This window comes from Pinus tabuliformis, chromosome 5_1 (assembly GCF_031772625.1).
Source record: "Pinus tabuliformis cultivar Carrire ecotype Pingquan chromosome 5_1, CPIR1, whole genome shotgun sequence".
Classification (NCBI taxonomy): Eukaryota; Viridiplantae; Streptophyta; class Pinopsida; order Pinales; family Pinaceae; genus Pinus; species Pinus tabuliformis.
In genome coordinates this window covers 425,681,301-425,694,604 of record NC_142305.1, presented here as the reverse complement: position 1 = coordinate 425,694,604, position 13,304 = coordinate 425,681,301, and the positions used below count along the sequence as shown (strand labels likewise).

General features: G+C 39.1%; 1 protein-coding gene across 5 annotated transcripts in view; it reads right to left on the bottom strand.

Moving 5' to 3' along the window:
* Window positions 1–13,304, bottom strand: part of LOC149165308 (uncharacterized) — a 427,682-nt gene that overhangs the window by 293,896 nt on the left and 120,482 nt on the right. For all 5 annotated transcript variants that reach the window (XM_089431106.1, XM_089431110.1, XM_089431109.1 and 2 more), the window contains exon 5: window positions 4,478–4,649. In XM_089431106.1, the coding sequence (XP_089287232.1) occupies window positions 4,478–4,649 (172 nt within the window). The remainder of the gene's footprint in view (window positions 1–4,477; window positions 4,650–13,304) is intronic.

Genomic DNA, 13,304 nt, shown 5'->3' with positions numbered 1-13,304 from the left:
AGCATCCTTCCATATTTGATGCTTGACGGCATCTGAGAATGATGAAGGCTCCTTTTGTATAATCGTGCTCATGATGGTCAGGTATCCCTAACACCTATTAGGTTTCTTACTTTCACGGAAGGTTCCTTGGGGTGCAGCACGTCCTTCAGCATCATCAAGTATCCCCCTAAGCCATGAAGGCCTCTTCCTAGAAGAGGAAGGCTCATGTGGAGGAGGATCAATCGGATCCATGGGTTCTTCTACATCAGGCATTGATTCATCATCCTTTTCTTTCAGTTCCCTAGTGTCGGCTTCTTGAGAGCTCCTCAAAGTCAGAAGATTGTCCACCTTGCTGAGAGCCATATCTTCGTCAAAGGTGACATCATGACTAATCACGACTTCCCTTTGACCGGCTACATAGATTCTATAGCCTTCAGTATTTTCACCATAGCCCATGAAAATTCTAGATGCACCCAATTTATTTCTTTTCTCTTTCGGCACATGAAAATATATCGGGCTTCCAAAACTTCTAAAATGAGAAACATCAGGTTTCTTACCGGTGAACTTTTCTTCAGGAGTCTTGGAACCCAATGCTTGATGAGGGCATCGATTTGTACATATACGGCAGTATTTGCAGCTTCAGCCCATAGAAACTTCGGAAGTCTTTGATCATGTAGCATGGCCCGAACAGCTTCCATAATCGTGCGGTTCTTCCTTTCCGCCACACCATTCTGTTCAAGAGTATATGGTGTAGTAGTCTCCCTCTTAATGCCAGCCTCAGGTATGCCTGAGTGAACCAACTGTAATATACCGGAGGTCTTGCTTACGTTTGAGGGGAATGGTCCCCTTTTGAGCTTTCCTTCGGCACATCCCGAACATACACCTTCTTTTTCTACTCGGAATTTGGGCATCCCTGTTACCATATGTCTTACATCATGTAGATCTTTGTAATGAAGATGGGAAAACCTCCAATGCCAAAGTTCGGACTGAAGAGATGTGTCATAAGACATGACACCTACCTAACTTTCATCGACCTGATATAATGAATCAACATGAAACCCAAGAGTAAAGGCATCTTTAACATAATTTTTCAATACACGTACCTTACCATCGCTGAAGGTTACCTTGTAGCCTTTGTCTTCCATTGCCGAGATGGACGCCAGGGTCTTTCGGAGGTCAGGTGCATTTAATACATCCTGAAATTTCTAGCCTTCTTGAATGGTTGTCCTCTTCCTTGATTCCTGGCTCTCCTCTTACCTTTGCTATTGAATTTGTCATTCCTCTGATTGCCATCAAAGGAATTTTGATCATCGTCCCGGTGTGAGTCAGTTCTATCAGGGCACTCCCTTGCATAGTGACCTGCTTTATCGCAGATGTAACATCGTCCTTTTCTTCCACCCTTAGGTCCAGCCTTTCCTTTTGATTTAGTCCTGGAATTATTTCTTTTCTTAGCATGAGAAAAAAAGGCAGCAAGAGGACCTTTAGGCATGGGCATTTCTGCTCTTCTACCCTTGTTTCTTCTTGAATGCATCTAGCCGTTAATTCCTTGAAACCAGGAATTATATTATTGTTCAAAAGAGTAGTCCTGAACACGTACCATTCGGATGATAATCCTCCAAGACTCGTGAGTGCCATTTCTCTGTTAGTAATAGTCTCCCCAATAGATAGGAGATCGTTCTTGATCTCGATGATTCTTAAGAAGTATGCTTGCATACTCTCATCTTTACCCTTCTTGATTTCCCTCAGCTTATTTCTAAGAAACAAAACTTGATTTGCATCATTAACTTTAAATAAACTCACCAGTCTATTGTAGATTTCCTTGGAGGTGTTCAGGTCAGAGCTGTAGGCCACCAAGTGCTTGTCGATAGAGTCCCGGATGATCTTCTTCGTTTTGACTTCTCCGTTTTTCCATTTGTTCCAGGCAGCAGCGGATGCATTTGATGGAGGCTCAACAATATTGCCTCTTACATGGTCCAGCACTCCTTGATCTTCTAGGGTTATATCGATAGACATCTTCCATCTGTGATAGTCACCTTTCTCACGGAGCTTGTCTTCGGCAGGAAAGAGTGTTGAGGACCCCATAGTTCTTTTAGGATAGCCTCGCCAATCTTCTCTTCGGTGATTGCTCTGGCTCTTGCTCAAGCTTTGTCTTCACCTCAGCTCTGATACCATGTTAAGTTATGGTATGTTCTATGCTTATAACAGATTACTTTTTTTTCTTATTATATTCCACAGATTAGCAATCACATGTACATAAAGTAAAGTGCAGATAGAACATTAAACGATCGACAGAAAACAAGTCAAGACAAGAAACACAAGATGTGGCGACTAGCTAGGGACAAACCCCACAATGTGTGGGGAAACCCTTTGATCAAATCTTCTTTTATCTTCAATAATTCAGCAGAGAGAAATAGTACAATAAATCTGATTTATATCAGCAATAGCAAACCTTAGATCAGCAGCATCAGCATTAGCGACTTCATCATCAAACTAGGGCAAACGATATCTCACAAACCGACCATCGAATCAACTTGATTCCACCACCAAAAGTTGCGGCTTCCAGAGGAGGTTCAGATGACCCTACAGCGCAGTTCAGATGAGGAGATCTTCTAGTCCACGCAGGTCAAACTTCACTTCTGCAGTTGTAGCTTTAATTTCAACAGCTTCCTTCAAACTAGGGCAGTCGATATCTTGCAAACCGTCCGTCGGATTGACTTTATTCCACCACCAAAAGTTGCGGCTTTTAGAGGAGGTTCAAATGAACCTACAACGCAGTTCAGATAAGGAGATCTTCTGATCCACGCAGGTCAAACTTTACTTCTGCAGGTGTAGCGTCAGTTTCAGCAGCTTCCGGCTTCACATGTGTGAGGGAGAGACCCTTTTCTGCGCAGTAGAAAAGAGACTCTTTTCTGCGCAATAGAGAGAGAGATGTGATGAGATGAGTGAGTGCAAATGAGGAAAAGTCCTCATGTATTTATACACAACTGTTGATGTTTGAATAGATACCACTGTTGGGCTTCTGAGCCTACATGAGTTGTAAGTCAGCTTGATAATAATTCCATAATCAAAATAAATTCATATCTCCATAAATACTTATCGGAATCGGATGATCTTTAAATCAATCCTACACCTCTTTATGAGAGGAATCTAATAAAAATATTATTAGCCATGAATAAGATGACCCACATGAAGTTTGGCCCTAGTTGCCAATTTAACAATGATATTAAGAGTCAAACAAGAAAAGCATATATGCTAAAATAAGGAAACGATAAAAGTAACCACAAGCTGATAGACCTAACAAATGTAACTTTCCTGCACTTTGTAAAACCATAAATTAAAAAGAATATCTGCCAATACTGGTAGTCAGTCCCCAGTAAAGAGTTAATATGAATGATGAGGAAAAGACAACGAAAATAGACTTTGCCCCCGCTCTGATAGTTCCAGTAATTGAAACGGGTGGGGTTAAAGAGCCCAAAATGGCAAGGAATGCCGCCTGTTATTTAAAAGAGTTGGAAGATTCCTAAATCAATCGTCAGAGTCTGAATCACTTGGTAACTTGTATAAGATGCACAAAACACCTTTGCGATGTCGTTCTCATTCAAGAAAGTTGAACAATCATATATTTCCCACCAGACTTACAGTTCTCTCTAGTAGAATGCTATTCATAACTTTATTTTCAAAAAACATAATATACAAAACAATCATCCCCCATACAATTTAGAAATTTATAAACCATTCTCCAACCATTGAAAAGGCAGATTAGGCCTGTGTCAAGTATTAGCAATCATACTTTCTCCTAAAATTTGAACTGATTACACAGAAAAGAAAGTAATACAATTGGAAGCAGTGTTGCGAACATCCCAAATTTATCGTGAAATCACAATTTTTTGGCCTAGCCGATGCTTGCCGATTTTTACCGATATTTTGATGGTATCTTAATTTTGCTGATGTTTGCCGATTCTCATGACTTTTTGATTTTCCGAACCCTTGCCGATTTTATCCCAATGCCGATGTTTGCAACATTGATTGGAATCTCAAAAACCAAGAACAGATCTTGCTGACTGAATAAATAAAGTTTCAATTATCAGACAGACAATTCTGGTCAAACATATGGTTCAAGATGATCATTAAGTAACACAAATTTCAACGTTGTATACAATACTATTGGACTGTTTATAAGTCTGGTTTGAGATTATGACCATTAAATACAGTATACTGCATGACCATGTGACAGTCCAGTTCAAGATGATCAACAGTAAATGCAATACTATGTGACTGTTTCGCTGTACCTTCAGTGCTATAGATGTAAACACATGGTTTTTCATACCCATGCATATTCTATCACCGAATCAAGATATGAAAAATAACGTTGAACAGTCTCCATCAAGAAAACATAATGAATAAGATCTGGCTCCACATGAAAATTTATCGCAGAAATTGAACTTCCAACCTTGAAGTAAATACAATGCTATACAACAACTTGAGTTTTTAAATGTACCTTCTGCATCTACAGATGTAAATTCGTGTCTTTTCAGATTTGTGCATACTCTATCACAAGATACACGGAATGGAATTGAACAGTCCCCATCTAATGTAGGCCCCATATGAGAATCAGTAACTTGACTTCTATTCCAACTCCTAAAAATATCAAAAGCATTATGCCAATCAACCTACAAGATAAGCATTTATTAGTTGAATATAACCATAATGACATAGCTGCAAGATAGAACTCGAACGACTTTGTACATAAATTTCCAAAAGCATACAAAACATTTTGGATTTACAATCAAGGAAAGAAAGATATGCAAAAAAAAGGCTTTGCCAATCAAAAAGAGAGGAGCTTGTTAAGCCTTCATTCGACAATTTTAAAGTTTTAGTACTCAAAAGAAAAGTCAAACAAAGCCAAAAAGAAAATTGAAAATAGCGCTTGGCAACTAGTGTAATTCAATTATTAGCATCATTATCTAATTAGCTAAGGAAGAGGGAGTTTCACCTCTCTCAAAATCATGTCTATAAATTTTCCAGTCATCCACATTGTTTTCAGACTCAAACATAGGAGTACAGAGTGACCCAGGTAGGGGTAAGATACCCACAATACTTTCATAAAATTAGAATTCTAGATAGATTGCCAAAAATTATTCATAAACATTGCTTCCAATATTTCCAAAACAAAGCCAGCTCAGTGCCCTGGAAATAAATATTGAATACATAAAGAGGTACATGGAAGAAAAAAGACTAAAGAGGTACACCTCTTGGTAGTCACGTTTGCTATTTTTTACTCATGCATAGGACACGTAGTACAATTACACATCCAACATTCAAAGAAGATGAAGATAGGGGGGTGAAAGTGTTAATTTTAGGCAACAATGGTATGTTCTATGCTTTAGAGCAATTTTACTTCAATTTCTTTATTAGACCAATATCAATATCCAGTTTTAGCAATCACATCAACATGATAGTAAAATGCTGATAGAACATAAACATAAACAGTAGAAGACAAGCCAAGACAAGAGGACACATGATGTGGCACCAGCCAGGGACAAACTCCAATGTGGGGAATCCTTGATCAATTCTTCTTTTAGTCTTCAATAGTTCAGCAGAGAGAGAGTACAATTTACAAATCTGATAATTTATAACAGCAGCAAAGGAGCCCTAACCAGAAAAGTCAACGCTGGTCAACAGGGCAGATTTGATCCTCAAAGATTTGGTCAACTTCAGTCAACTTTGGCCTCCAAACAGCAAGATGAAACATCCCTCAAAACAGTCTGAATTCAGCCCAGTAAAAATCTGGTCAAACAGTCAACCTACGGTCAGCCCTAACCACAGTCAACGCTAGTCAAACAGTCAACGGATTGCCTCGATTTCTGTGCCCAGAAATGCAGCTTACTGGGACAGAATTCCTCCACCCAAAATCACAGCAAAACAGGTCAATGCTTGGTCAACGCAGCCCAAAAACAGCCTCTGCAAATTCCATCAAGCCTGGTCAACGCTAAAACAGAAAATTGCCCTTCCTTTCCTTCGCACGTGTGGAGAGAGATGCTGCCCAAAAATGCATACCCAATCAGATGAAGAGAGAGAGAGATGTATGAAGATGTGTGTCCAAATGAGGATGAGGCATCATGTATTTATAGCAAACGTTGAGGATGAATAGACATTACTGTTGGGAATCTGAGCCTACATAAGTTTGCTGACCGACCTTGACAATTTGTCCATAATCAAAATAAATTGATAACTTCATTTGTACATGTCAGAATCGGATGATCTCTAGAACAATCCTACAACTCTCAGAGAGAGGAATCCAAGAAAAATATCAGCTGTCATAAATAAGATGACCCATGTGGAGTTTGGCCCTAGTTGCCAATTTTAATAGAAAGATGGATTGTACTCATGCATAGAGCACTTGGTCCCCAATCTAAGCAACCAAGATGATATACACAGGCAACTCATTGATCTCAATCAAAGCAGAGCTACATTAGGAAAAGATGTGGCTATTTGACAAAGAACCAAGGATATTGCGGAGCAATTTAAAGTTTTTAAATTCTATTATTCATTGTTCTAGACATTGATGTTGAAAAGTGTAACTAGGTTCGGTCTTCATATGACATGTAATTATGATTTTATGTAATGAGATGTAAATAAAGAAAAATTATTATATTAACTTGCTTCATGGGTTTCATGAGCAAGGGATTTTGTTTTTGAGTCAAAACTCCCATCGAGAGTCTTTAGGATTTATTTGTCATCTAGTCATAAAGTCATTGTCATATAAATGAATTCATGTTACACTTTGTAAAAGGTCATCTTGTCTATGTAAAGGTATCTTGCAAAAACTTGTCACCTAACCCCTTCAAGTCGGCCCACAAACGATGAAGGAGCTCTCTAGATGATGTTGGCCTAACTCCAACTGTCAAGTCGGCCTCAAGACCCAGTGAAGAGACCGAGCCTAACTCGCCCTCCATATGAAGAAAGAAGTTCAATCTGAATTCGGTCTAGAAAGAAGTGTGAAGAAATGGTGAAAAGGAGTGCGAAGAAGGAGCACAAAGGGAAGTGCGAAGTTTCTTTTGGGAGACTATCTTCTGGGTATAGCAAAGTTTCTTCTGGGAGACTATATTCTGGGTGTAGCGAAGTTTCTTCTAGGCAGTGCGAAGTTAGTGCAGTAAAGTTTCTTCTGGGCAGTACGAAGTTAGGGCAGCGAAGTTTCTTCTGGGTAGTAAGAGAAGGATTCTTCTGAGAAATCGAAGTAAAGACCTAGAGACCAAGATTCTCTAGGGAAAGTCGAGGAGGAGCAGTACGAAGGATAGAGACTGAGTTTCTCTAGGAGCCGAAGAGAGCAGTTCTAGATCAAGAAGAAAGGCAAAGGAACGAAGAGGTAGAGCATCAAGGTTAGTGACAAGGTTCTTGGTAGGATACTAGAGTCAAGGGTCCATGTCATGGTCTTGGTACTTATCAATTGAAGATCTAGAAGAAGAATTTTGATCGGGTTTTCCTCTCAAGAGGTGAGAAGTTTTGGCCCTAGTTGAGAAGCCTATATACTGTGTCACTTGTCTTTTATTGTGCATATTGGTAATTGTTTTGATGAAGAGAACACATTAATAAGCTAACGAAGAAAAGATCATAAGCTAAGAAGTAAAAGTATATCACAAGAAATTATCAAGCAAAGAAATTGTTAAATTTGAATGCCCTAGATTTCTCAACATGGTATCAGAGCTTAGGTGTTGAAGACAAGAAGGGGCAGTCAAAAGCAAGTAGACACAAGAGAATCAATCTTCAAAAAAAGGCATCAAAGCAAGAAGATTGAGAACTACATCATAGAAACCCGAGATCAAAGAAGGAAGCAAGAAGAAAGACTGAAACCCTAGAAGCACTTCAGATATCATCACATCATCAAAGAAAGTGGAAGCTCTTCAAATCTAAGGAAGGTTGAATCAATCCTCTCTCTATTGAAGCAGAGATCTCATATAAGGCAGTCCTCTCTCATCGAAAGATTTGAAGTAAGAAGCAACAAGTTCATCATCAAGTTGAAGATTTGATCTTCACAAGTAAGTACCTCTTATTATAATACAATCTAGTAAAATGACTTCATGTTTCAAGGAAGACCAAAAGTTGGTTGGGATATCAAACTTCCTTGTATGGAAAAGAAGGATAGGCATTGTCCTCGAAGTAAATGAACTCATTGATCATGTCCATGGGAAGGTCTCCAAGCCATCCGAAGAACAAGCATTTTCTAAGTACATGGAAACTTGGAAAGGGATCTCAAAGCTCAAAAGATTCTTAAGGATTCAATTTAAGATCCACTTATTTTCTATGTAGCCAAGCTGGAGACATCTAAAGAAATATATGATAAGCTGGGAGAACTTTTCTCTAGAAGTGTGATAGAAAAAATCTTATCAGTTAGATCTGATCTTCATAAATTGAAGGTGTCAAAGAATGAAGGGATATCATCATGTCTCTCTAAGGCATCTCAAATAAAAGGTCAATTGGAGGACCTAGGAGAGATAGTACCTGATAACGAAATAATCTCTGCTATTCTGAATGCATTAACTGATGAACAAGGTAACCTCATTGCTACTAGGGAAGAGGAAGCTATCCCATTCATCAGATTATAGTCTCTCCGCAAGACAGGGGAAGACAAATGAAGAATGAAAGTAACGAAAGATCAGATAGAAGGAAACAAATAATGTCAAGACAAAAGGAAAAATTTGGAAAGTTTAGTGCTCCAAAGAAAAAAAAGAAGAACATGGCTAAGGAAAGATGTTATGGTTATCATAATCTTGGGCACTACAGGAAAGACTGTCCTAAACGTAAGAGGGACAAGGAAGAAGACTATTCTACAGATGAAGTGAATGAAACAAAGACAAAGAAGCATAAGAAGGAAGAAGCAAAAAGATGATAAAAATGATCTTCTTCAAAAAGTACCCTTCACTTGTGATATGTAGGAATAGTATAAACAAGTTAGGATGCATCAAATTAGAAAGAAGCATCATGATAGAAGCATTAGAAGTACGAGATTGTGACATGGGAAGCAGAAAGTATGTCTGGTGCAAATCCTACTGATTTAATACTTATAGAAAGAAGCAGAGGTCATCGTCAACTAGGATCATCATGAAGAAAACATCTGTCGGATGAGGATATGAAACATCCTCGAGTTTCTCTGGTGGAATTCTCATCAAAGGATTCACCGATCTAGAAAGAAGGCAAAGGTTTTCATCAGGAATTCCAACTCGTGGGCTTCAAGGAATGATGGTATGAAGACATAACAGGAAAGCAAGTTTGTAGGATAAAATCCTTTCGAATGAAGCTACTACAGGAAGTCTGGATGACCGAAAGAAAGATGAGGTATGTATGCTTGCATAGATTATTATGAAAGTCATGTCATATGGTTGCAGATAATATGGATCACTATTTCCATCCTGGGAAATATGATCAAGAGAAGAAAGGATCTCCTCCTCCGAAGGATTGCAGCAAAGCATAAGTCACACTAGATGAAATCAACATCATATGTTCTCATATGAATCATGAGGAAGTTGACAACAATTAAGGAACTATGATTGAAAGCTCCAAGGAATAAGGTGTGAAAAGATAGGAAGAGATTGTGACAATATGCAACAAAGGTAGAAAGCATTCAACATCCGAAGTCCAAGAAGATCTTACTAGAATATCTCCTAGAAAGATGTGAACACTCTGAATAGAAATCAGAAAAAGAATGAGACCCTTGACAATAGATATCAGTGGGAGATGTGTCAATCTGCAAACAAGATGTTGACACTTACAGGAAGATGTCATGGTGAAAGATCATCACAAAAGTAATTTTGATTTGAAGTGTTCATTTATTACTTTTGAACTAATATTTGGATGAGCTTATGTCGGACTGCCAAAGGGAAATCGGTGGATGACTTCCAAATGGACCATATAGAAGGATGTAATGTCCCTCCAAAATATGGCATGAAAGCAGAATGACATAAAGCAAAGCCAAGATCGAAAAATCTGATAGATCACTTTCGGATGAGTTGAGGACATGACTAACTCAAGGATAAAAGTGATGGATGATTTGTGCCCTATGTAGAAGTTCCCAACGATGAAGACTCCTTGACAAAGAAGAAATTCATGACATCGAAGGAAGGAGCTCTTCAAGCAGCTGGTTGTTCTAGGATCTCCACATGAGCTGCAAGAGGTCCCTGGTTAAGAGGGAGCCTGAAAAGAAGTTTCTTACAAGTAAGAAACTTGGAAATTCCTAAGCAGGGAGCTTAGGTGCATTCCTTTGTGATAGGAATGAGTACATTCCTTTAATGGAATATGTCCTCCTAGTTTGAAAAGGAGGGATACATATGTTGTTCTGTTCTTCACCTGGGAAGACAGAATGGAGGATTGTGTAATCATTTGGCATTCGATGCTCTTTGAGGATGAGATAGGGCATCCAACAGTAAGAGTAGTCGTGGAGGACCAATATTCTTTGTGGGACTGGGGAGTCCAAGAAAAGAATAGTCCTTATGGAGCATATCCTGAGTGAACCCGGGTGGGGTATGTTCCTAGAGAGACAATGATGAGTATGTCTATAAATCACTGGTCTCGCCAGCATTGTGCTCTAATCTTGTGGAGAGATACAGCTATTAGTCAAGGCCTTGCTATATAACAATGTTGGTTGATATGATTCTATACAAATGAGTTACAAATCCGAATTCTTCTTATGAGAGATTCTCCAAATTGAGAAAGTCCAAGTACCATTATGAATACCTCCCTAGTTAAGAGGGAGTGTTGAAAAGTGTAACTAGGTTTGATCATTTTTGAAAAGTGTAACTAGGTTCGGTCTTCATAATGACATGTAATTATGATTTTATGTAATGAGATGTAAATAAAGAAAAATTATTATATTAACTTGCTTCATGGGTTTCATGAGCAAGGGATTTTATTTTCGAGTCAAAACTCCCATTGAGAGTCTTTAGGATTTATTTGTCATCTAGTCAGAAAATGTTGTCATTGTGTTAATTTTAGGTATGTTCTATGCTTAGAGCAATTTATTTCAATTTTCATAGTTAGCTCAATATCTTTTCCAGATTAGCAATCACATCAGCATTAAAGTAAACTACAGATAGAACATAAACATAAATCGCAGAAGACAAGCCAAGACAAAAGGACACAAGATGTGGCGCTAGCCAAGGACATACCCCAATGTGGGGAAACCCTTGACCAATTCTTCTTATATGTTCTTCAATAGTTCAACAGAGAGAGAGAGAGAGATAGTACATTTACAACAGAAGTCAACACTTTGACTTATCTAGATAAGAACATATCTCATCTCTAAGAAGATGAGATCAGTTGAAGACATGTTGCTTCAACTGATTCTCCAAGGTGACTCCTTCACCTATCATCGTGTTGCATCCCGTCATCATGTTGCACCTCACTGTGTTGCACCATGCTACACCCATCATCACAATGCTAGACCTCATGACTACTACACCTAACGCTACACTGTGGTCCCATGTGCCATGGTTGAATCATGTTGTCATACTACATGTCTCATGTGCTTGCAGCACCATGCCCATGTTGTCCACACTTGCCATGCTGCACCATGCTTGCTGTTGTCATGTCACAGCTGCTGTCCCACTTTGATGCCATGTCATATCACAACTGTTGTCCCACTTTGTTGCCATGTCATATCACAGTTGTTGTACAATGTCTGTTGTCCTATGTCATAGGCTTGTCCCAACATAGTTGTTATACCTTGCTGTTGTCCTATGTGACTTTGCAGCACTATGTAGTCTGCTTGTCCATGCATCTTGGCAGCACCATGTAGCCCAATTGTCTATTTACTTTGTTGCACTAGTTCGCAGCACCATGTAACCTTAGCACTGTTGTACTAGTCGCCTTCCTTGCTAAGCAGCACCATGTACCCTTGCTACCATGTGTTGTTTCACCACACTGCACTACTACACTGCATCACTGGATAAGGCATCACCCTACAGCCCTTATCTTCTGTACAAATCAGCAAAGTAGCCTTCTAAAGATTGCTATTAAGCAAGGGAATAACCCTCCATACCTACGTTATTTCTTTAGGTCTTGTTTAACTGTGGTTAAGGCCACGTTGTCCCTTCAGCTCCTTCACACTGTCTAGGGCAGCCTCCACGTTGTCCTTCTAGTCCTTCAAATTGTGGCTAAGGTCACACTATTCCTTCAGCCCTTTTACGTTGTCTAAGGCAGCCTCCACGTTGTTCCTTTAACCACTTATATTGCGGCTATAACTCCATTGTCCACACAATTGTTCCTCAGCCTAATCTGCCCAACATTATGTGCTTGGAACAGCCCTTACTTACCACACTATCACCTACAGCAAACCCTCATTGCGACCCATAAACTTCACTGCGTTAGGGCTGAATTAGATCAGCATTTAGGGTTGGATTATGTTATTTCATAAGTCTTAGACGGAGCCTGAAGTTACGCCAGGTAGCCTTCGAAAACGCTCTTGTTTTACATCAGCATTAGTAGATAAACGCTGCTTCAGTCAATCTCCGTGAGCTTGTGAATACATCACTTCATTTGCATTTTACCCCAGTACATGTATCAAGTTCAGATCTGATTGTTGATAGTGAACAACGATCAGACACTGACAAGACTGATATCATTCACTGGCGACTCCTTCACTGAAAACTCCAGAAACCAATGCTTCATGGTGACTTCACTATAGGAAGATCAGTAGCTTTGAGATTTTCAAGATGGATCGAATTGCAAGAAGATACGCTCCCTTGAGCCGAGATCACATTCCAGGTTTTCCGAATAAGATTCCCAAGGTAGATTGGTCAAGGAATTTGCCTACATTTAATGATGATGGTAAGAAGGATGCTGCTTTACATCTAGTTAGATTTCATATGCATATTCGCAAGTTGAAGGTGGATTTTCCTGAAGATTGCTTGATGAAGATATTCTTGGCCACTCTAGAAGGTAAAGCCCAATCATGGTATGAAAGTTTGCCACCTGCTTGTATTTACTGTTTAAAGGATTTTCATGCTATGTTTATTGAAAGATATCAAGCATCGTATCCATCATTAAATTTGGTTCATGATTGTTGCAAGCATGCTTATAGTTTTATTGAAAGCCTTGAGAAGTATTATGAAGATGACAATTTCATAAATGAAGAGATCATGGAAGCCCTGTATGAAAAGCCGTTTCAGCAGCACATAGAAATCTTAGAGGATACTTGCCAAGATCAGCAGGCTGAAGATTTCAATATGGTTGAAAATGAGGAAAGAGCAAATGTTGTTTCAGATCTGCCCACAGAAGACAGCAGCATGCAAGTAAGTCCAGTGTTGATTGCAGAATGTGATAATGTTAGGACA